Genomic DNA, 24,632 nt, shown 5'->3' on the forward strand with positions numbered 1-24,632 from the left:
AAAACAAATTCAAATGGTTCAAATGGCTCTGAGCACTATGGGACTTAACATCTGAGGTCATCAATCCCCTAGAACTTAGAACTACTTAAACCTAACTAACCTAAGGACGTCACACACATCCATGCCCGAGGCAGGATTCGAACCTGCGACCGTAAAAACAAATTATGACTAGCCCTAACCTACTACTGATAATTATGGTAAGTACTTTTGTATTCTGTTATATATGTATTTCAGGCGAAAAAAGGCTACTTTTAAAAAACCACTGCTCCTCCCCCTATGCTACTTAGTTTCTGTTAATGTTTAATAATTCAAACAAAGCATTCAACTTGACAAAGAGCACTATTAGCTGTATCACTATCAGGAAAAAATCAGGATCTATCTAATACAACATTAGATTGGGCAGAATTTACATTCCTGTGTCCAACTAATCGAATATATTGCAGTTGGAGTGGTTCATAGTATTCTTATACTTTGTGTTAAATATTTGTGGATTTTCAATTTCCTGTCTGATGTTCAGTGGCAACCTGTTATAGATTTTTGCACAAGAATATAAAACTCTGAATCCTAGAAAGGAATGCACAGCCTACATGGAAGCGATTTCTACTTCTAGCATTGTGATTATGAATTGCAAAGTTCATCCTAAATCACACATTATTAACCACAAATATCATTCGGGAGTACACAAGGCATGTATGTGTAAGAATGTCTAAATCCCGGCAGAGGCTTTTGCAAGAAGTTTGGTTATCACTTTACACAATATCTATACTGTGCATTTCTGTAGAACAAACATGCCTTAATTGCTGTGCTTCAGAAGATTATGCCAGAAGACAGAACTAAGTGAAAGTATGCTAGCAGTCTTGTTAACAGGATAACACATTGCAAGGTATCTGAGTGCAAAACAAGGAGAACTGAGTTTTTTGGTTAACTTATCCAAATGCTAGTTCTACCTCAGTTTGTTATCAATCTGGATACCCAGGAACATCACACATGGAGCTTCATCCAGTGTATTCCCCACTGATGACTACTTCTGGTACCTGTAAATTATTTTTGTTTGGAATTGCTTAATAAGCTTTTTTTGTAAAATCAAGGGTTAAGGTGTTAGCTGCGAACCAGATGTAAGCTCATTCCATCTTTTTCTGGTATGGATGCGTTTGGACCTTTTATCAGTAAACTTGCCCCCCCCCCCCCCCCCTGCAAACATTAAGAGTTTTTAAAGGTTCCTCAAATGTCCCCAATAAATCACTTATCTAGGCCAAGAAGAGGAGCTAGTCAAGCACCAAACATGCACTACAACATATTTTGTTTCCCCACTATGGGTTTAACCTTATACCTTTTGTATCATTTGCTAATGTAGGTCTACATTTTTTTATTGTTAATATACAGCTCCATCCACGCAAAGGATGCCATACCATTGTAGTTTCCCTAGCAGAATTTTACATTGTACACAGTCAAAGATGACAGAAAATGCCAACAGACTGATTTCTGCCATTTATTTCCACTAATATTGAGTTTACGTGATCATTTGTTGCTTCCTCAGTAGGAAAGCCTTGACTGATGCCATACTGAGCTGCTGTTAAACGATTATTTTCAGAAAAATGGTTCAATATTGTATTGTAGGCTATCTTCTCAAAAATTTATGACAATGCGCAAAGGAGTGAGATCTGTTTATAATTAGATATCAATTGCTTATCTCCACTTTCACACATTATTGTTGTTTCTGCATACTTCAGTCTTTCAGGAAATACTCCTTGACTCATCGACGAGTGGCACTATCAAGTCGGCACATGATTTTAGTACATTGGCTGCAATGTAATTACAGCCAGAGAAGTTACCTCTTTTTAGTCATCTAATGATTTTCATGATCTCCCTAACTGGAAGTTAGCAAAATTGATATCTTGAGGTGGCAAATGTATTATTGGTCTAAGTAGGTTTACTGGATAATTTCAATGAAAGATTTTTTTTTTTTTTTTTTTTTTTTTTGTTTCCGTATTTACAGCTACTGTTGTGAAGAATTCATTGAATTTAGCAGCCACTGATTTTAATTTTGTATGATTTGCTCACTGCTACTGCAATGTAGGTGTTCAACTTTTTTTTCCTCACTGTAAATGCTCATGGCCACCTCTAAAGAAAAACCAGGTTCTCAGTGTTACAATAAACGTATCATATGCTTTGTGTTCTTTGGTAAACTTTTTCCCATATTTCAGCCTGTAAATTCTCTTTGAGTGGTTTAAATGAGTCCATATTTACAATTTGGTGAAATTTTCATTTTCCATTCTTAGTTAAACTTAGTTGATGTGGATGTGTTATTGCTGCCATCATGGTCAAATAAACCATTTATTGTCGTGTTCCAATCTATTTCATTAAAAACAGGTGAATTCAAAAATAAACTATCAACTGATGCTTTGCTATGTTCTCTTATTATTGTTAGAAGTGTTACTGTGGTGTCAAACCAAAGCTGCAAATCATTAATTGTAGGTGCCCTCGATCATAACTACCTGAGATGAAATCTACACTGAAATCTCCACAATCACTTTCTTGCTATTTCTACTAAGTCTTACTAGCACCTGCCCCCCCCCCCCCCCCCCCGTCCCCACCCACCCCTACTGCTTAATGAAGATTTCCTGCTGGGGGGCCTATAGGAGACAGAATCACTATCTTGCATGTTTCCAAATCCATTACTTGAAGTACAGCACTCAGAGAGGTGTTCAAATGCAGTGTTGACTGACATCTATGGTCTAGGACTTCATATTCCACTTTTTTTGTATATAGCCACTCCCTCTTTTCTCACATCATGCCTACAGTGATGGGATACTAACTTTTATCCATTTAAGTGACCCTGCTGAATCTACAGGACTTCAGACTTCCACATGTAGGAATTTCTTTAGATTTTTCAATGTCGTGTATTGATTTGTGAAGCTCATTTACCTTATTGAGCAACTTTCTTATGTTTTGATGGAAAAGTCCAAATGTATTATGATTGTGAACTTTTGTACTGTGTAAGCTATCATTGTTTGTTCCTCAATTTATTATTGCAAATGTCTCAGTAGTTACTGAGCAGCTGTCATTCACAAACCTTTACCCCAAGTGTTCAGAATGAGATATGAAAATTATCTAGAATCTGAAACCCGAGATCCTCCTGGTGTATAAAATGTTTAAAAAACTTATAGGAATGCAGCTGAATGACACCTTTGACAAATGCCAAAAGACTTCACTTGGCTGCATTCCCATACATTATTTGAGTACCTAGAATTTCGTAATGTTTAATTTCACACCTATATTCTGTGTGCATCTTAAGACAGAACAATGGTTGTCATTAGAGCTGAGTCCTAGTTTCATTCTGTTCAAAACCTTCACATTACAGAGATTCTTCCACAAAATTGCTAGGTTCATACTGATGCCACAAAAGAATGAGCACAGTTGATTTTGTCATGGTGAACATATATATTTACCTTGTTATGCAACTTTCTGCATCTTCGTAGAATGTTGGCATCAAATTCAACTCTAAACGACTGTGAGCAGCATCTCTATATTTCACCATTTAATGCAACTCTGTGAGGCCCAGATCTGAAGCTCTTCTCACTTGGACTGTACATACTGGAGCACATTGGTTGCAGAGAGCCAACAAGATACTTTTAACTAAATTAATTTTGGCATATTAATTTTGCTATTTCAAGCTCTCTAGTAATTTATTACTACCAAATTTCTAAGCAGCCTGCTGTTATGTCAGTATCTATATGTTTAATATTCTTTGACATTATGTGATACAGTTTGGCCTTTGGAGGTTGTGAGGAGTACAGGCTGATTATAATTAAAGTTCCAGTTTCAAAACACTGTAAGAAAAGAAATGCTTCTCACAATAACATCAAATTTGAACTGAATATTATCAAAGAAGGGGTAAATGTTATGCAAACAAAAAATTTTCATGGAAATTTTACCACTAGATGGCACCAATAAGCATCATACTGTAAATGGGTTCAGCTATGAATGACACATGAATTGTAATATGACAGCTATAGTGCAAGCTGCATGTTAAACCAACCATACTGTGGAATGTGCATGACTGCACAAGTTTGGTGTTAAACAGTTGTGGCACTGTTGGTTAGGTGAGCCTATCCACTGCAGCAAGGTCATAGCAAGTCAGACAGGAAAAATCAGTTTTTAACTGTCCCGAGGTCAAAAACCGTGTACAAAACAACAATGACTTCAGTTTTTAATGGTCCTTAGGCCAGAAACCTCATAAACAGCAAAAACAAAATTTGTCTTTAATTCTCCTGAGGATGGTACACGGCATGTTGAATACTGTTTTCTGCCACAAGATGAAGTTGAAACACGGCAAGTTCCACAACAGATCTGACTGTCTCAGGAATGTGAGAGAATGTGTTGTGCAACATGGGCTTCAATTCAACTATGTTTGTAATCAGAGCACTGTACACAGCATCTTCCAGATAGACACACAGCCAGAAGTCACATGAATTTAGATTAGGTGATCCAGATGGCCAAGCTGTAGAGAAATGATGGCTGGTAATTCTAGCATTTCCAAAATGCCTCTGCAGCAGATGCTTCATTGTGCAATGTGCAAAGTAGTGCCATCTTGTGTAAAAATGATCCTACTGTCACAGCCATGTTGTTGAAGGGTATGAATAATGTTGGTGCTCAAAAGGCTCTCATAGTGTTTACCAGTGACAGTAAAGGAAACAGCATCAGCAGGACCCACCTCCTGAGGCCTTACAGTAAATGATGCTGTCAACCCACACTACACAGTTACTTTTGCAGAATAAAGCAGTACCGGTTGGTGTGTGGGCGAATTTTCCATTGCCTACATTCTGCAATTCTGAGTACTGACATGTACTTGGAAACAGAAATGGACTTCATCTGTCCATGAATGTTCCATGATCATTCATTGTCCAGTTACATGCAATCGAGAAATTCTAGAGCAAACGTTTGTTTCCTGGCAGCTCAGAATGAGGCAACTCCTGAACATGAGTAATTTTGTATAGATAGCAATGCAAGATGTTTTGTAGGATTTTTTTGCACTGTGGTCACAGACATGTCCAAAGTTGAGGCAATTCCCTGTGCACTGCAATGCTGTGGCCACATCATCTACTGACATCAGATCAACTGTTTTCCTCCCTCTGCAACACAGCACTTCAAAAGAACCTGTGCTTTTCAAATGTTGTAATCATTTTCTCCAGACCCTTGGCACACATTGGACCAACACCCTTTTTCATAGCCTGAGTGTCCAGAACTTCTGCAGAGTTGTTGGCACACCATTCTTGTAGAAGAGCTTTACCAGCATCTGGTGATCCTACATTGAGACAGTTATATCAAGCATCTCAAATGCAAACTGAAGAACAGCCATGTACCCCACATCCTTTATTTTACACATTTTTATGCACACAGTGCCATCTAGTGGTAAGATTTTTATTAAGTTCCCCCCCCCCCCCCATAACATTTCCCCCTTCTTCGATAATATTCTGTTCAAATTTGATGTTCTAAGCAGTGGTTCACTTTTTACAGTGTTCTGAAACTGGCTTTAATTACAATCACCCTGTAGATTACAAATATTATGTCATGTGTATTTTATGAACAAAAGTTTTTCAACTAACTGTACTTCATTTTTTTATTTACCTGTACATGTTCTAGAGCAAAAGTAGTATCATTTTCAGGGTTATTGCATTTCAGTTGAGATTTTTCATCACAGCCTGATGAAGCAGTTGCACTTGCATTTTGTGAAAATTTATGTCACTAGTGGCAAAATCAGAGAGACTGAATGAAACTACACAATTGACAACAAGTGTTTCTCGCCCCAACTTCTTTCAAATCAATCAACAGATCAGAGGCACATTATGGTACAAGTTTTTATGTTCAATATATTTACAAATAAAAGTTACACATAAAGAAAGGAAAATTTTTCTTAACAATAGAATTTTTTAAAAAAGCTTTGTACACAGGACACTCAAAATAACCTCTTTAAAACAACATATACTGCACAAGCGACAAAAAATCCAAATGCAAAAAATATTAAAATTTTGTCGGTAAATTCTCTTTGACCATATTTAGATAGCAGCTTCCCAGACTGGTTTATAACACTACCCAACGTGTGAAGTTCTTCATGTGTACTGTGCACCACAGATGATGATGTGGCTGAAAATGAAAGGTGATCAAGTTAGATGTCATTTTTTATTCATTTTATATGCACAATAAAAGTGCAGATGGTCTCATACCTGTTAATAAGTACATAATTTATGGAAAGATTAATTTGTCTTCTATCAAAAGCAGAAAAGCACTTCCACTATTATACATACTAACTAGTTTCATTGTACTCTCATGTTATTCCAATTCAGAAAATAACAGCAACAGCAGACTTTCACAACATTCTTGTATAATAACCGATACTTCTTGAAAACAGGTTTTCTTCGATTATTTCAACACTTATCCCATACATCAATCAACAAGTAATTTGCTTCCTTAATAATACACTGTTCTTAATTTTCATAGTCCAACACATTTGGCAATGATGATGATGAAACTTTTTATTGTGCATAAGACAGCAAAGTTGATAGCACCTATACAGAATATCGAGTGATAAGGGTGGGTAAAATATGCAACCCTATAAAGCTTATACATTTAGCCATCAACTCTCCAACATATTCAAACCTTCAACCAAAGACTTGTGTAGAAGTTTTGGTAACAGAGCAAATTTTAAGATCAGTATGAAATTTATTTTGGAATCAGATATAAGACAGGCACCCATTTATGTGATATTGTTTCTTTGCATGATAAAATAACACACACTGCTAAAATGCAGTGTTCTGAAGTGCATGCACTACCAGCATCAGACTTTTAGTTACCACAGTAATTCTGTAAATGCATATGAGTGAGGGTGACATCAGCCCATCTCTATGACTAGACTGTGACAACAACATTTACACCTGATAAACATTTTGAAATCATCACATAATTTTATATTTCATTGTATCTATTGTTCCTATTTCATCAACTCCCATGTTAAAGATTTATGTTGCCACAGGTTAGCTAAACTGAATGTGTTTTGCAAAAAATGTAGATTGTAGTTTCATTGGGCATACTGTGGGAAAGACAAAGGGGTACTCAATAAGGCTCTTCCATGAAATTGTTGATTAAGCCAGAAAAATCAGAAAAACACTGAACAGGAAATGGAGGCAAGCAAAGGGCAGACAAGCAGAAACCTTGTTAGCAAATTCAAAATGTAGTTAACCAATAGATTTCACCTCTACTAGAATCAGAAATGGAAGCAGCTCAATACTCACCTGCAGGAGAACTGGGCTAGACGTCTTTCAAAGAAGTCACGAGATAAACAGAACAGGAAACTAATAGTTTTGTTGCAAGGTAGCCACGGGGTTGTAAGCCAGCAGTGACAGAAAAAATTACGATAAGGATACCAGATCACAAGTTTTGTAGAACCAAGTACTAGTCTTAATCAGGTAATGGCAAATGCAGGAAAAATATGTAGGGATGTTGGCAATCATGGTCAGGTTCTGGTAGTTGGGGAGCTGGAAACAGCCTGGCTATAAACATAAATTAAAGTACTGGAGGAGACTTGGACAAAACATGAATTGCCACTTTGTACACAAGTGTGCATTTTGTAGAGGTCCTGTGGCATAGTGACCAGTCATGGGTTGACTTTGTTACAAATGTAGTAAACACAAAGACTAGACAGGATCCTGGTCGGTGGTGTTCCAGTGGTTGCTATAGGAAGTATTGGAATGTATTTCTCATGGTCCACACCTGATAGGCAAGTTAGCAGATCTATTGGCAGAAAGCATAAGGGGGGTGGGGGGTCCATTAGCACAAAAAACCCAATCTTTGTGAATCATTAGAGGATTAGGCAGACAAAAATATACATGATTTCACAGTTTATTTTTAAGAATTCAGTAGCCAGAAAAGCTTAAGGAATGCGGTTACAAATTAGCTGTGTATTAGTATAAATCCAGAATGAATAAAGGAGGGAGTCAATTTCATAAAAAAGAATGTAAATTCAAAAACAATGACAAATAAATTTTGTACAGACCAAGGTATGGAAGCATGTGCTTGTTAGTTAATATTTGCACAATATAACATTTGTTACTGTTACATTATACATATCGTCAGAGGGGAATTAGGAAATTTTCATGAAAATTTTTGATGCCTTATTGTGCTATTTATCAGGCAGAAAGAAAGGATCATTGATCTGTCAATTTCTTTACTCCTCCAGTTCCTGATTCCCACTGCTTTGAGGTCCCTACCATATCTTCAAGACATATTTTCCTGGGTCTTACTCTTCTTTTCCCCTCAGACTTTTCTATAAACATACTCTGAACACTCAGAGTTTCCGGCATTATCTGTACATGACCAGTCCATCTTATTCTTCCTTGTTTGATTTTCACTACAACATTCACCTGTCCAAAAAGTGTCTGCTGTGTGTGTTTGTCCTTATTCTTCAGCTTTCCTTCCGCAAAAAAAGATGGCTGACAAAAGCCGCAATTAAGAGAATGATCGCCTTTTTTGACACCGCGGGCTTGAGCCATCATGAATTTCTACCCAATGGAGGAGGAGAAGACAATGAACACCATGCCTCTGGCTGTCAATTGATCTCCAGATCATAATGGTAGCACCAGGACTCATCTCCTGTAATGAGGTGGATATCCAACAATGCTTTACACAGGTGCTTCAAGTGATTCCACAACAAACAGTTGCTGGCAGCTAACAAACAGCTTTACAATTGAAGTCAGAAGTATGTTGTAGCCAATGGTGCTTTTTTGAAGGTCAGTAAAGATATTTTATTTGTAACTATTGTTTCCTTTATTTTCTGAGACCATTCAACAAACTTTACTGATGCACCTCACATACTTCTACTGTATATATCTAAACTTCATTTTTCATCTCCTATTAAGTAAAATATTTATATGGCCATCATATCACGCACTCACAATGGCAGTTTCAGACCCACTTGAAAATAGCCTGATGTAAAGGTTGCAAATGGTTGCGGACTTAATGAAGTTCTTAGTATCAACTGGAGCAGCTTTTCATTAATTGAACATACAGTTGCAGTATCAGCACCCTCCATAAATGGAGAATCTAGTCATCTAAAAATGTTATTAGCCATACATGGTTTAGTGTGAGTAACAAATTTCCCTACTCAATAAGTTCAAGACAGTAGTACACTAATATATACAGTAATGTACTCAGACAACAAGCACAAGTTGAACAAATACATACCAACCCTGTGATAAACGGAATGTCAGATCATGAAGCACAGTTAATCAGATCACGTAACGTCAAAGTCCCTTATCTCAATGGATTTCCTCATTGGCAGCCCATATCTTCACTAGGTTGATCCCCTGTCCATGTCTGCTCAGCTGGCCAGTGGTCATAATGCTTTGACTTATCACTGTAGTCCCAGTCACAGGTAAAGCAGCTGGCACACCACTGTTCATTGGAAGAATACTAGGGAAATGCAATCAATCCACAATGGAGATTGCATACAAAACACCTGTGTGATACATTGTAGAGTAATCCTGATGTGTGTGGAATCCATACCAAATAGGACAAAGAGTTGATACTGAACAGATTGAAAGAAGGGCAGCATGAATGTTCACAAGTTCGTTCTACCAATGGGAGAGTATCACGAACATGCTGAAAGAACTGAACTTACAGACACTCACAGAGACACAAAGTATCCCGTGAAAACATACTTAGAAAGTTTCTAGAACAAACGTTAAGCAATTAATCTAGGAATATATTACAACCCCCAACCTATTCCTCCCACAGTGATCACAAAGGCAAGATTAGAACAATTACAGCATGCACAGAGGCATTTAAGCGATCATTCTTCCTGTGCTCTGTATGCGAATGGAATGAGAGAAAGTCCTAATAATTGGTACAAAGGGATGTAATCTCTGCCATGCACTTCACTGTGGTTTGCAGAGTACAGCTGTAGACGTATGTTCCTTAAGAAAAAATTACCCTTTTTAAGCAATGCATTGTCACTCAAAGTTTGTTGGTGGGGACCTGACACAATCTGAACAAACTTAAGATCTGAAAACTTCGTTCATTGATCATTAATTTTGAATTTTGTCAAATCTGGGAGTTTCTGGGCTTCATGAGAAGCCAATTTGTTGATTTCTCTGACCATGGTGTAAAACACTGGTATTCACCACAGCCACTTCTAAAAATCTGTTCTTGTCACAAATCACACATTACTACATTGTTCAGAAGAAATTATTGCTGCACTCTTCTATTGATCAGCAAGCAATGATTAAGGAAGTTCATGTCTTTCTGTCTTACTGAATATTCATTGAGATTTCAGGCATGAAGCTAATATGTAGTCCCTTTCTTTCACCGGTATTTCTTCAGACATGAAAACTGGTGAAAGATACAAAACAGAGTGTAAAAACTGAGCTGTCTCTGGCTATATTCTCAAATCTAGGCAATTAAGCAGATGTACAAAATACTGACACTTTCATACATAAAACATTTTGTGCATTTTCAACTACTCGCAGCATAATGAACAGTCCATTAAATTTCGGGCATGCAGCCACGCAAATAAAATTTCCTCCACTGATATTTAAACTATAGATATTGAAACTGCAGAGAAGTCATCATGGTGTCACCGCCGTCGATCATACATCGATAAGCGAATCGAATGTCTGTACGACTTCGCCACAGGCGGCGCATGTGTAAGAGTATTTCTTTGCTGCCGACCAGCATCTGTGACCCGCATGCGCAGTACTGCCGCGGTGGAACATATAAGGCCATGCTTGGCATCTTGTCGTCAATCTTGTGACTCACTCTGAGGATGGCTGGACGATATGCGGCCGAAATATCAGTGGAGGAAATTTTATTTGTGCGGCTGCATGCCCGAAATTTTAAGGACTAGAAAACATCTTGCACATTTCTCACTCCATATCACAAGTTACTGCTTTATGTGCACTGGTGACATAGCAACCACAACACAGAGGCTGGGGAAAAAAGTGCTTATGCCCCTGAAGCAACACTAATTACCTCAAGAGATAATGCATCTCATAGTTCTATGTAACTTCGTCTTGCAGATATGCTGATTGTGCATCCATAATCAAGCTGGGATGACACAAGTGCTGTTCGCTCTCTCTCTTTTCATGTGTCCTGTCACTAATATCCCCTAACTGCTGTAGAGACCTTGCCTTCAGATTCTTCTCTGTGTCAGGTAAACTCTCAGTTGAACTTGTTGCCAGAAACTACAATGAATCTTTAAAGTATACAACAGCCTCTATCATTATAAATGTTAAAAGCCCAAAACATGAATAATTAAAGAGCACTTAGAGCAACTTGTCAGTCAAACACTTAAGATTAGCTGCAAATGTCATTATAGAGTCATTACTGAGGGCAGAAGCAATTTACAGATAAGCACCACTGAAGTGGGCCACCTAGACTGTACGTTATTCCAGTATTGCAATTGTGATAAGTCATACTTACAAAATTGCTTCAGATACTACAACAACAGTCTATGTTAAAATCAATCAGGTTCATAGGTTGGTGAACTCTTTTCAGTTTGTTAAAGTTTTAATGTCTCAACAGTAATGACAATTAGTTCAGAAGGCACCTGTGACAGGGTCATCTTGGCAGTCTTGTAAACAGATTTAGGAATGCTATGGGGAAATCGGAGTGAGGGATATAAAGTTGCGATATGAGCCTTCTTGAAACTGAATACCAGACCACCATCTGATGCAGCCCAAACATAGCATGCTTAGTTCTGACCAAGCAATTTGAAATAACAATAGAATAAATTCTTCACTTGCTTTAGTTCATGTAATTTGAACAAATACCAGAAGCTGGGTATTGATTACATTCTCAACTATCAAGGAAAAAGATCTGTCAATGTGGAGATAAGGGAGAAGTTTATGATATTACTGAATGCACATACCTAATGTATCCAACGTCTCTGCACTATGTTTTGTTGTTTCAGCCAATGCACGGCTGATAGAAAGAAGTTGTTCTGTTACATCTGTCGACAGTTTTACCAGACTTTCTTTATCTTTTCTTTGCCTATAAAAATGAAAGAAATATATATATCATCATATTCCTGTCAGTAATAAAGTTTAGTCCGGATTAGAGAGCAAATCACAGCACTTACCTGTGTCTTAAACTTGCTTCTTCTGAAGAGTCCCCAAGGAGCTCTTCCCGTGAGCTCTTTTCTATACTAAGCAGGCAGGTAATGTTTGCTTTACGAAATGCTGCAAGAGTACTGCAACAGAGTAGAAAACATGTAAAAACTAAATGATTCAAAAACTGTCAACATTTATACATCCTCTTTAACGTTTATGGAAAACATCATACATAGCAACTTTATGATAATACATTTACATTTATTAATGCTACATCAAATATGAAATTACTAATATAAGGTAAACAGAAATGGAATTTCCTCTTTTTTTCTTCTAAAAAGTGATTCATCATATATTCAATGCCTTTATCATGTATCTGCATTTTCAACTCAAAATCTTACTCCCACACAGCCTCCTTTTCAAAATCTTTGGCTCAGTCCTGCCACAACTCATTATTGAAACATTTTAAAACCACTTTTTCTGTCACTCTAACATTAACTTCCAGTGAAACAAATTTTATTCCAGTTCCCCATCATTACGTGCAGCCATTCAATTTGACTCTCACTTTGTGACATCAACATACTCTAGACTCGTCATCTGTTCACTAGTTCATATGTTTCTTGTTAGCAGCAACCTCCAAATTCTTTCTCATTTGAAAACAGAAGGTTTTACTCCTCTCAAAGAATCATTTCTGTTGAGATGATGTAGCAAGCAGAGAAAAAGAGTCTCTGCACAATTGAAACTGAAGATGTCATTTACGGATTAACCATAGCACACTTGGCAATCAAGTAATTTTCATGTTTCAGTCATATGTCAGGGCTCTTAGCTCTCCAGCATAACAGCACTACACCGTAGGGGTGGCCTATGCCACAAGTCACAGGGATTTTGGCAAACACTGCTACTGCAATTCTCCACGGACAAATTATCTGGGCAATTAAGCCAACTACTACCACTGTTACTCAATCAGAAGCTCTCCTGGAGTCATCCCACAACCTGTCAACTGACATCAGCCCAGCAACCAGGAACTTTAGCTCCCAGTGTGAGACAGAGCACCGTGCAACTGTCCTCAAGCTACACCAAGACTTGGCCTCTGCAGTGCGGACCTCTTGGACTTTGGGTTTGGCCCAATACAATGTTGTGTACTTACACATTCAGTTCTTCATCAACTAGTACAATGACTCTTGAAAATAGGGTTCAGTTTTCCATGTCAGACAGTCTATCGGACTTATATTTTTTCTCTTATTTCAGAGACTTAATTGTAAACCATTGTTTGGTTTTGTGTAATTACACTCCGATGAAGAAGAGTTGAAGCTTTATAATCATTATAACCACCTTACTTTTCAGTTTCTATCTGGGCTTCAATTTCAAACAATGGAAAATCCAGAATGAACTGTAACAATATTATGAAGAGGATAGTTGCTACTCACCATATAGCGGAGATGCTGTTGCCCAACAAGGCCTTTGTCAAAAATGGACAAACACACACACACACACACACACACACACACACACACACACACACACACACACGCGCGCGACCACAGTATCTGGCTACTAAAGCCAGACTGCGAGCATGATGGGAGAGGCAACTGGGTGGTGGAGGCTAAGAGAAGGTTGGGTGGGGGTGGAGGGGGGGGGGGGGTAGCAGAGTACGTGTAGGGGAATGCAAAGTGCTGCTTGTGGAAGTGAGCAGGGACCTTCAAATTGATCATCCTTCCAGTGTCACTCTTGGGTATTTTCGCTTGTTATTTCCCATACCTTTCCCCTGCCATGCAAACGTGTATCTCTTCCTACCAATCCCTCCCCAACCCCCTCTCCTCCTCCTCTCTCTATTCCAGTTCACACCTACTAACTTCACCTAATCTAGTCACATCAGCTGTCCCCCTTCTTCACACTTACCCATCCACAGACCTGCAACCGACATTACAACCTTTTTAATTATTTTTTCTCTGATCTCACTGTGTCTTCGCGCCAATTTCACTATCGGCCTGTTCCCTCAGATTTCATCTTGTTTCTCATTATTTCACCCATTTCATCCTTTTCATGATTTTTTCCATGTGTTTGGATGGATTTTTGCCAATTTTTTTGGACGCATTTCTAAGTTACTTACGTTTTTTACGCATTTTTATCCTTCTGCTTCAATAGAGAAAAGTTTCTTTACCCCTAGCCAGAACCCAGTCCCACATACTGTTCTTGCATTGTTGCTTCGCTCATGGAATACCCCCAAATGGCCCTACCATCAAATTACCAATATCCAGCTGCCACCCTTCCTTCTACAATGACCCCCATCTTTTCAGATTCCATAAGTCCTCAACCCTCACCAACATAGTCCTCTCCATCCATAAAATTCTCCTGCTATGCAACCCAAATTCCTGGATCCCATAACACACATTGAAATATTTGCCCTCCAGGAACTAGAGCAACATGAACAATGCTACCTCAAAAAACTCTCCACTCTGTTCACTTCATACTACCGACTTAGACTACAGCTATCCACCACTCCACAACCTCTAAACCTTTCCCACATCCCCTCATAAGCTGACAAACCCTGTCTCACAAACCTACCACATTTACCCCACCCTCAAACACTTCCTCCCACTATCAGACAGAATAGAGAACCTAAACAGACCTGAAACACAGTCATGAACCTTTCCTCCAAAAGCCTTAGTCCAGCAGAAATATCAGTCCTTTCTAAAGACCTCACCTTTTACCCCACTCCGAAATTCAATCATACATTACTTTTTTCAAAACCACCTCTCCTTCTCTCAGACCCTACAGTGTAAATACTTTTTTGCCACCAAACCTACCAGCCAGAGTCAACCAGAGACCAATATTGAACCCTGCTTGACTCTGTTCACTCCTCCATCCAACCTTGATCCACCCCCACTGCCTCCAAATCATCCACCATTAACTTCCCAGAATTTCTTAACTTCGAATCTTGACTCACCATCATTCCCCAAATTCCTCAACATGCAAATTAACCTTAAATCCACAGAAGTAACCACAATCCACTACCTAAAAACTGATCCCGACATTATAACTCTATCCGCTGATGAAGGCTACACCACTGTTGTTTTGAACCACAAGGATTACCTGGCAGAAAGACTCCACCAGCTGTCAGATTCGTCCACCTGCAAACCCCGCCACAGTGATCCTGTTCCAGAAATCCAGCAGGATCTCCAGTCTCTCCTCAAATCCTTAGGCCCATCCCAGAATGTCTCCCCAGAGTCTCTCTCCTCACCCCTACCACTCCCTGCACTTCTACCTTCTACATGCTTCCTAAAATCCATAACCCCAACCTCCCAGGATACCCCATTGTGGCCAGTTACTGTGGTCCCACTGAGAGAATCTCTGCTCTCACAGGCCAACACTTTCAACCTATTACCTGCCACCCACTGAACCTAAACAAATATCCTCATCTATCCCTACATAACCCCTGCTCCCAACCCCTTGCCTCATGGCAAGGACCTAGATGAAATACTTGTCCCATACATCCTCCCATTACCACCTACTCCTGTCCAGTCACAAACATCACCTATCCCATAAAAGGCAGGGCAACCTGATCTACAAGTTACGCTGCAACCACTGCGCTGCATTCTATGTGGGTATCACAAACGAGCTGTCTGTCCACATGAATGGCCAGTGACAAATTGTGGCCAAGAAACAGTTGGAGCACCTTGTTGCTGAGCACGCTGCCCAACACGTCATTCTTCATTTCAATGACTGCTTCACAGCCTGTGTCATATGGGTCCTTTACACCAACACCAGCTTTTCTGAATTGCGCATGTTGGAACTCTTCCTGCAATATATCCTATGTTCCCATAACCCTTTAGCCCCTTCTCTGTTCCCATTCCAGCACTATACAACGCACCTAGTCATTTTACATCTCTCCTTTTCTGCTACTCTCTGCCCTCTCCTCTGCCCTCTGTCTAACCTCCCGACTGAACCTAGCTGCTCTACCCCCTCTCCAACTTGTCTAACATTGCCCCCACAAGCAACACTTTACTGTCCCCCACCCCTACCCTGCTATCCCTCCCCACCCCAGCCTCCTCCTTACCCCCACTAACCATTTGTCTCTCCCATCATGTGCTGCTGCTCGCAGTCTGGCTTCAGCTGGCAGAGACTGTGGTCACACGTGTGTACGTGGGTGTGGGTGTGTGGGTGTGGGTGTTTGTTGCCTATTTACAGTCTTTTAGTTGTGTCTATCTGCGACTCACCATCTCCGCTATATGCTGAGTAGCAACTATCCTTTTCATTATATTGGACTTAAGTTTCTCTGTGCCAAAATAGGCGTGAGTCACTTCACACTTTGTCAGTGGTTTTATGCTCCAGCACTGCCAGTTCACACTACAACTAAACCTATGACGACATACGTACTCTACAAATCATTGCGAAGTGCATGGTAGAAGATGCTTATAACATTACTACAAGTCAGGGTTTATTCCCATGAATTCTTAAATGCCTTTGTGCTTGCTGCAGTTAGTCTAATCTTGTCCTCAAGATCCCTCCAGGAGCAATACATACAAGGCTGAAGAATATCTCAAGATTCTTCACTTAATACTGGTCCTTGAAATTTTATGGATAGCCTGTCAGCAAATTCAGTTTTTCAACCTTTCACTGACATGCTGCAGTGATCCAAACAAATCTGAGACCACTTAGGTCACCCTTCTTTGTACAAGGTCAATATCACCTGTTAGTCTTATTTTGTATGGTCGTGTTTTGAAAGCGACCTCCGTTGTAGACTGACTGCATTTTCCCAGTATCCACCAATGAAACAAGGTCTGCCACCTACCTTACCTATAACTGAGCCAATGCAATTATTTCATTTAATACCTCTACAAATAGTTATATCAGGTATTTGAATGAGTTGATTCATTCTAACTGGGAATCATTAGTATTATCATCATCTGATACTACATTTTTCCATTTTATCAGTGGCATAATTTTATGCTTCGGGTACATTTCATGCAATATTTGTACCACTTTGAAATCTTATCAAAGTCTGGTTGAATACTTCTACAGCTTTTTTTTAAGACAGTGCTTTATTATTGAAAAAAAGCATCATCTGCAAATTACTGTTAATATTGTCTGCCTGGTGATTACTATAGACCACGAACAACAAGGATCCCAAGACACTTCCCTGGAGCATGTCTGACGCTACTTCTACTTCTATCAGTGGCTCTTCATTCAAGATATCATGCTCCATCCTCCCTACTAATGAATCCTGAATCCAGTTACAAATTTTGTCCCATATCCCATATAATCACACTTTGCTTAATAAAGATTGGCTTGGTACTGAGTCAAATGCTTTACAGAAGTCCACCTGATTTGTCTCAATTCATGGCTTTCAAGATGTCATGTGAGAAAAGTGAAAGTTGAGTTTGTTTGATCAATGTTTTCAGAATCCACACTGGTTGCCATCAAGGAGGCCATTCTGTTCAAGGTACTTCAATATTTTTGTACTCAGAATATGTTTTAGGAGCCAAGAACATACGAGACTAAATGGTAATTTTATGAATCACTTCTGTTACCCTTCTTGTAGATGGAAGCATTGTGCACAGTTTTTTGTTTAAAGGATCTATGGTACATTGTGCTTAAAATGGGAGCTTAATCAGCCACAAATTCTGTACAGAATCTGGCAGGGATCTCCTTTCAGGCCCTGGTGCCTAGTTTCATTTCAATGATTTTAGTTGATTCTCAGTTTCAGTGCCACTAATATCCATATAATTCATTTCTGCACTGGTACAAATTGTAAACCAGGGAAGTATATTTGTACCTTCATTAGTAAATGAACATTTGAAAATTTATGTTATGGAAGAGACAGGTTTACTGCCTCAGTTTGCTTCTTGCACCACTGCAATGATGAATGATATAGATGTTAGTGTCAGTGGCATTGGGAAACAGCTGAAATCATTAAAATTAAACAGTAACACTATTCTGTCTGCATTCATGTTGGTCTGACAGCTGATACTCAAATTTTTCAAATTTTCTATCTTGCTACTTAGCCCAAAGTTAATATAGGGTGTCTGCACCAAAATGCCCCATTTTTTTATGCAGTTTACAAATAGTAAATCTTTTTCTTTGTTTCAGATTTGACTTTTCCCTTGGGTGCAGAAGGACTGAATACTGCTGCTTAATTTTTGTCATTTGGCGCATTTTCATTGTTTCACTATTGTCCATCCAAGTGAAAATGGCATCAGTTCAGGAGAAGACATAAACTGTGCTTTTGAAGAAGAGTTGAAATCCATTTTTATGCTGCAAAGGCAGTTTCATTCTGTTTACAAGAAAGTAGCACTTGAAACAAAAAGGATAAAAAGCATGGCATTTGGAGTTTCTGGACACTGGCAGCATTCTGAAGCGACATAAAGAGGGGTGGGGGGGTGGGGGGGGGTGGGGGGGGGTGGTAGGTCAGCCTCTCTCTGAAAAATAAGCTGAGAATGTCAACCAAGCATTCCAATGAGGTCCATGCAAATCAATCTGTCAAGCTGTGAAAGAATTTCAGACACCAGTGCAATTATTGATAAGGTCCTCAAAAAGTTGTTGCTTCTGTATCCATACAAAGTGCAGATTCTGCAGGCCATGAAGACAAGAAACCAATTAGTATATGGATCTGCATTTGAAATTCTTAACCGAATGGACCAGATTCCTGCTGTCTTGCCAAGTGTAATGTTTTCTGATAAGGCCACATTCCATGCCACTGGATCTGTCTGTGTATAAGCATTTGGGGGTCACAGAATCCACACAGTATCAGTGAAATAAGCAAGATAGCATGAAAGTGAATGTTTCGGTGTGGCCTCATGCACGAAAAGATAACTGGTCCAGCCTTCTTTGCTGAGGAGCTTGTCACAGAAATGACGTATCTAGACATGTTGGAGATGTCTGCTTTACCCTCTGGAGACCTGCAACCAAATCTTTGGTTTCAACAAGATGGTGTGCAACTTCACTTCTCACTGGATGTTCTGGAAATGCTGAATAGAATATTTCCAAGATGCTAAAATGGACATGACAGAACTGTGAATTCACCTTCAGATTCTCCTGACATCACACCATTGGTTTTTTTTTCTCTGGGAGTACATGAAGGACAGGGTGTTCACCACTACAGTGCAGGACCTTCTAGACCTCCATACTTGGACTGTGGAAGTCATCAGTACCATCCCTCCAGAAATGTTGCAGTAGACCTGAATGGGAACTGAATACAATTGAGATATTCTTCATGTCACCATAGTGGCTCACATGGAAGTATTTCAGTTTCATACTGCATTTTTTAACTTAAGTTGACATACAACTTATTTCTTCAGAAAGAAATACGTTTATTTCATTTTGATTTTGACAGTTACATCTTAAAGACATGTGTTAGTCACATTTACGTGCTTTGGACTGCAATAACAGATATGACATGTTAATGGTCTAAGAACTTTTAGCACTGTACTTGACAGTGGCATAAAAACCAAAAACTAAATACTACAAAAGATAACTACAGTAACACTTAGTCAAACGGTCATTTGCTCATTAAAAAAATATTTTATTTTATTTGTGTTGGGAGCAAACTGAAAATAGGGCATTTTGGTGTAAACACCCTGTATGTTCAACCCTCTCCTGACCACAGGAAACTGCTAAAGGAGTAAATTGCATAAAGCAGTAAAAGCAAACCAGTATTGTCAGTGCAGTTCAGTAAAGTGGGCTGTGTCTCCAGCTGTGAACATGACAATAAGGCTCATGTATAATATTCAGTTTGTCAACTTGATTCAAAAAGTCTTGCACACAATGTCATTTTACAGTGAGGAGGATTGTCAGCATAGCCAAATTGTTATACTTCATAGCAGTCACATTCAAACATTCAACCACTACCATGAGACACAAAAACATTGAAAATCTGCCTTGTAATGATCACCCAAGTTCAACATCAGTGGTTGATCACTGCTACAAATAAAGGCTCATAATTACCCAGACAGATCTTTGTGCTACCTTTTTGGGGGAAACAGAGGGCTGTGTGTCCCAGAAGTGTGAAACCATAACATGATTGATTTGTTCTCCACGCGACCATCACCAACAGTACACTCCTGTCCCAACTCACCAAGCACCATGGTGAGCAAAGAACGTGGGTGAGGGAACATCTGGAATGGAACTCTTGATCAATGGTATCAGGTTCTCTTTACCAACGTAAGTGTATTTGTCTGTTGCTTGATGATTGTCATAGAAGAATGTGAAGGTGGACAGGTATCAAAATAAATCTAAGACAGTCCCACAAATTCAGCATGGGAGCCGATATGTTTGGATGTTTGGTACCTCTCATAGCTATTGAGGATCATTTGAAGGCAGTGCAGTATCGGAACAGGATCTTCCAAACTGTTCAGTCTACAGTCAGTATTTTGGTGATAAGTTTCTCTTTCAGATAAGAATGCACTATCATACCATGTCCACTTCATGAAAAACTTCTTTCAAAAGGCAGAATCAACTGAATGGAATAGTCTGCAGTATCTAGTCCTTCATTTGGGCACCAAGAGAGGTAGTATATTTGGGAATACAGGACTTCAGTTCCCATCTAGATGAAGGTTTCCTATGGTTTGCCAAAATCACAAATACCAGTATTACCCATTTAAAAAAAGGACATTGCAAATTTCCATTTATCCATCCTTCCTCTAATGACCTTGTAGTTGACGGGAGATAAACTCAAATCTTTCTTCTTTCCTTCCACCTCTTCTTTATTTGGCTTCATAATGATTCCACTTACAGTTTTCTCAAAATCTTTGTAGTATCAATATTCTTATTAATGTGGAAATCAAATAAAATTAAAACTAACTATTATCGATGGAGTGCAGTTTAAGATGCTCTTGGTCACAGTCTGGCATCTGCAGACTTCTGCCTCTGAGTGTACCAGTGATGGGATGACTAGCACATCACACGAAACCTCACAGGCTACTTGTTTTGCCTGTAGGCTCTGCTAATGAGGCACCTTCCAGTATACCTGATGTGAAGGAACTGCACTCACCACAGTGTGAGTGGCAGGTTGTAACTCTTCATGTTGCTAGAGACAGCAAGGGAAGAGTGGGGAATGGCTGTCTGGTTTCACTAAATTTCCCTCCATCTGGACAAGTGACTGCTCCTTCAGGAGTGTCCACGCAGGCCAAGAGGGGGAGATGTTTGCTAGTTATCAGGAGCTCCAATGTTAAGCATGTTGAGCCTACACTTTGAAGTACCATACCCAGAACTGATTGGGGACCTACGGGTTAGAGCCAAGTGGTATGTCTCAACCAGAGGCTCCATCATTCCTTAATGGTCTTAGCTGAAGATTTCTGGACATGCCTTATGGGGTGGAGCATTGCAGAATTCTCCTAGATAGGACAGAAGTGCATTACACAGAGGAAGCAACTACTTCAGTAACACTACTTATGGAATTCACAAGGTTTTCTTTTTCTTTTTTTATACTAGGCAATAGTTTGAGGTCCTCTGATGAATTCTTATCAGTTGATACACAGAGAGTGAAATCAGACTGCATCCAACATAAAAATATTTCGAATATACAACTTTAATAGTAAATTGCCTCAGCATTTGTAACAATGCCTGTGAATTTACCACCCTCCTGGAAAGCTGTCATGCTCAAATTATGCTCAGAACCAAGAGTTGGATGAAACCTGAGGAATAAAACTACAAAATATATAATGAGGCATGGGACATTTATCAAAAAGACAGGTTAGATATTATATGAGGAGGAGTGGACATTGCAACTGATAAAATATTATGTTTATTTAGGATGAAATTTAAACTGACTGTAAAGTTATCTGGCTGTGAGTAACTGGAATAAATGATCTTACGTTAATCATCAGATGTTGTTGCCAGTCACCTGATTCCTCCGTAACAGTTACAGACAAATTCAAAGAAAGTCTACACTCAGTACCATTGAAGTACCCTGACATGCAATATTAGTACCACTGGGATGTCTATGGATGAATTGTAGGTGGTACGAATAGACAATCTTGTGAAGTAGTTCTTAACATATTCTTCCAAAACAATCTTGAATATGTAGTTAGACAAGTCACACATATTAGAAATATTTTAGACCTCGTAGCTACAAACAGATTGATCTTATCGACAAAGTCAGTATAGAGACAGCGATTAGTGACCATGTCACTGAAGTGATGACAGTTCCTGAAGTTAATAATGCCATCAAGAAGAGTGGGGGAGTTTTTATGCTGGAGAGAGCAGGAAATCAGTTGTTACCACACTACTTAGACAGTGAATGGGCATCATTTAGTTCCAATATGACTGACATGAAGAATTATGGCCCAAGTTGAAACTGATTGTAAAGAATATTCTGGAGAAGTATTGATTAAGGATGGAAAACATATACTTGGTTTAATAACAAAATTTGTAAAATGCTGAGGAAACTTGGATTGTCACATCTTCAGTTTAAAAAAGAATGCAGACACTTCAACTGGAAAATTTGGTAGAAATTTGTGCATCTATAAAACGATCGATGTTCCGAGAATGCAATTTTCATCGTCAAACAACAGCAAAAGATCATGCTGAGAACCTGAAAAATTTCTCATGCTGCATAAAATAATGAAGCAAGTTAAAGGCTTCTGTTTACTCACAGAGCAGTCTGGTGTGGCAGTAGAAAATAGTGTAAAGAAAGCTGAAGTTTTAAATTTTGCATCTAAAAAATCATTCACACAGGTGGTTCATATAGACGTATCACCATTTCATCATCGCACAGATTTCTATGTGGAGGACATGGATCCATGGTACTGAGTGAAAGCAAATAAGTCGGCAGGTCTTGATGAAGTACTAATTCAGGTTTACAGAGAGAACTCTTTGGCATCGGCACCTTGTTTATCTCGCATTTATTGTGAATCTCTTGCCCAGTGCAAAGTCCCAAGCAACTGGAAAAAAGTGCAGGTGACTCCTATATATAAGAAGCATAAAGAACAGACCAGCAAAATTACAGATCAATATCTTTAATGTCAGTTTCCTGCAGTACTCTTGAGCATCATCTAAGTTCGAGCACAATAAATTTCCTCAAATGAGAAAATCTTCTGATCACAAGTCAGCACCAATTTAGAACTCAACTTGCCCTTTTCTCACATGATATCCTGCAAACCATGGATGAAGGGCAACAGGCAGTTCCATACACCTAGATTTTTGGAAAGCATTTGACACACTGTCACTCTATGGATTGTTAAATGTTCAAGCGTATGGACTAGGTTCTCAAATATGTGAGTGGTTCAAAGACTTTTTAAGTTGCAGAATGGAGTATGTTGTCAAGGATATCAAGTATTCATCAGAGACAAGGCTATCATGTGGAGTGCCCAGGGAAGTGTGACAGCACTGCTCTTATTCTCTCTCTCTCTCTCTCAAACATTCCACATGGGAAAAATATACCTAAAAACAAAATGATGTAACTTACCAAACGAAAGTGTTGGCATGTTGATAGACACCCAAACAAACACAAACACACACAAAATTCAAGCTTTCGCAACCAAAGGTTGCTTCATCAGGAGTCATTCCAATCCCGGGAGCAGAAAGACTTACCTCAGGGGGAAAAAAAAGGACAGGTATACACTCGCACGCACGCACACACGCACACACACACACACGCGCGCACACACGCGCGCACACACGCGCGCACACACGCGCGCACACACGCGCGCACACACGCGCGCACACACACGCGCGCACACGCGCGCACACACACGCGCGCACACACGCGCGCACACACGCGCGCGCACACACACGCGCGCGCACACACACGCGCGCACACACACAGACACGCACACGCACAGACACGCACAGACACAAGCAGACATTTGTAAAGGCAAAGAGTTTGGGCAGAGATCTCAGTCGAGGCTGAAGTACAGAGGCAAAGATATTGTTGAATGACAGGTGAGGTATGAGGGGCGGCAACTTGAAATTAGCGGAGGTTGAGGCCTGGTGGGTAACGGGAAGAGAGGATATACTGAAGGGCAAGTTCCCATCTCCGGAGTTCTGACAGGTTGGTATTAGTGGGAAGTATCCAGATAACCCGGACGGTGTAACACTGTGCCAAGATGTGCTGGCCGTGCACCAAGGCATGTTTAGCCACAGGGTGATCCTCATTACCAACAAACACTGTCTGCCTGTGTCCATTCATGCGAATGGACAGTTTGTTGCTGGTCATTCCCACATAGAAAGCTTCACAGTGTAGGCAGATCAGTTGGTAAATCACGTGGGTGCTTTCACACGTGGCTCTGCCTTTGATCATGTACACCTTCTGGGTTACAGGACTGGAGTAGGTGGTGGTGGGAGGGTGCATGGTACAGGTTTTACACCAGGGGCGGTTACAAGGGTAGGAGCCAGAGGGTAGGGAAGGTGGTTTGGGGATTTCATAGGGATGAACCAAGAGGTTACGAAGGTTAGGTGGACATCCACCTGTGCAACCCATTCTTGAGTACTGTTCGAATGTTTGCAATCCCCATCAGATCAGATAAAGGCAGACAGTGGAGCAATTCAGATGACTGCTGCTACTTTTGTTACTGATTCAACATGCCAGTATTA

At 39.7% G+C, this 24,632-nt stretch overlaps 1 protein-coding gene across 2 annotated transcripts in view; it reads right to left on the reverse strand.

The window, feature by feature from the left end:
* Positions 1-5,833: 5,833 nt before the first annotated feature.
* LOC124790015 (vesicle transport protein SEC20) overlaps positions 5,834-24,632 on the reverse strand; it is a 33,902-nt gene continuing 15,103 nt past the window's right edge. For both annotated transcript variants that reach the window (XM_047257563.1, XM_047257564.1), the window contains exons 3-5: positions 12,131-12,241; positions 11,921-12,042; positions 5,834-6,144 (exon numbers count right to left, since the gene is read on the reverse strand). In XM_047257563.1, coding sequence (XP_047113519.1) covers positions 5,957-6,144; positions 11,921-12,042; positions 12,131-12,241 — 421 coding nt within the window. In that variant the 3' untranslated portion in view covers positions 5,834-5,956. The remainder of the gene's footprint in view (positions 6,145-11,920; positions 12,043-12,130; positions 12,242-24,632) is intronic.

Source organism: Schistocerca piceifrons, chromosome 3 (genome assembly GCF_021461385.2).
Source record: "Schistocerca piceifrons isolate TAMUIC-IGC-003096 chromosome 3, iqSchPice1.1, whole genome shotgun sequence".
Taxonomy (NCBI): domain Eukaryota; kingdom Metazoa; phylum Arthropoda; class Insecta; order Orthoptera; family Acrididae; genus Schistocerca; species Schistocerca piceifrons.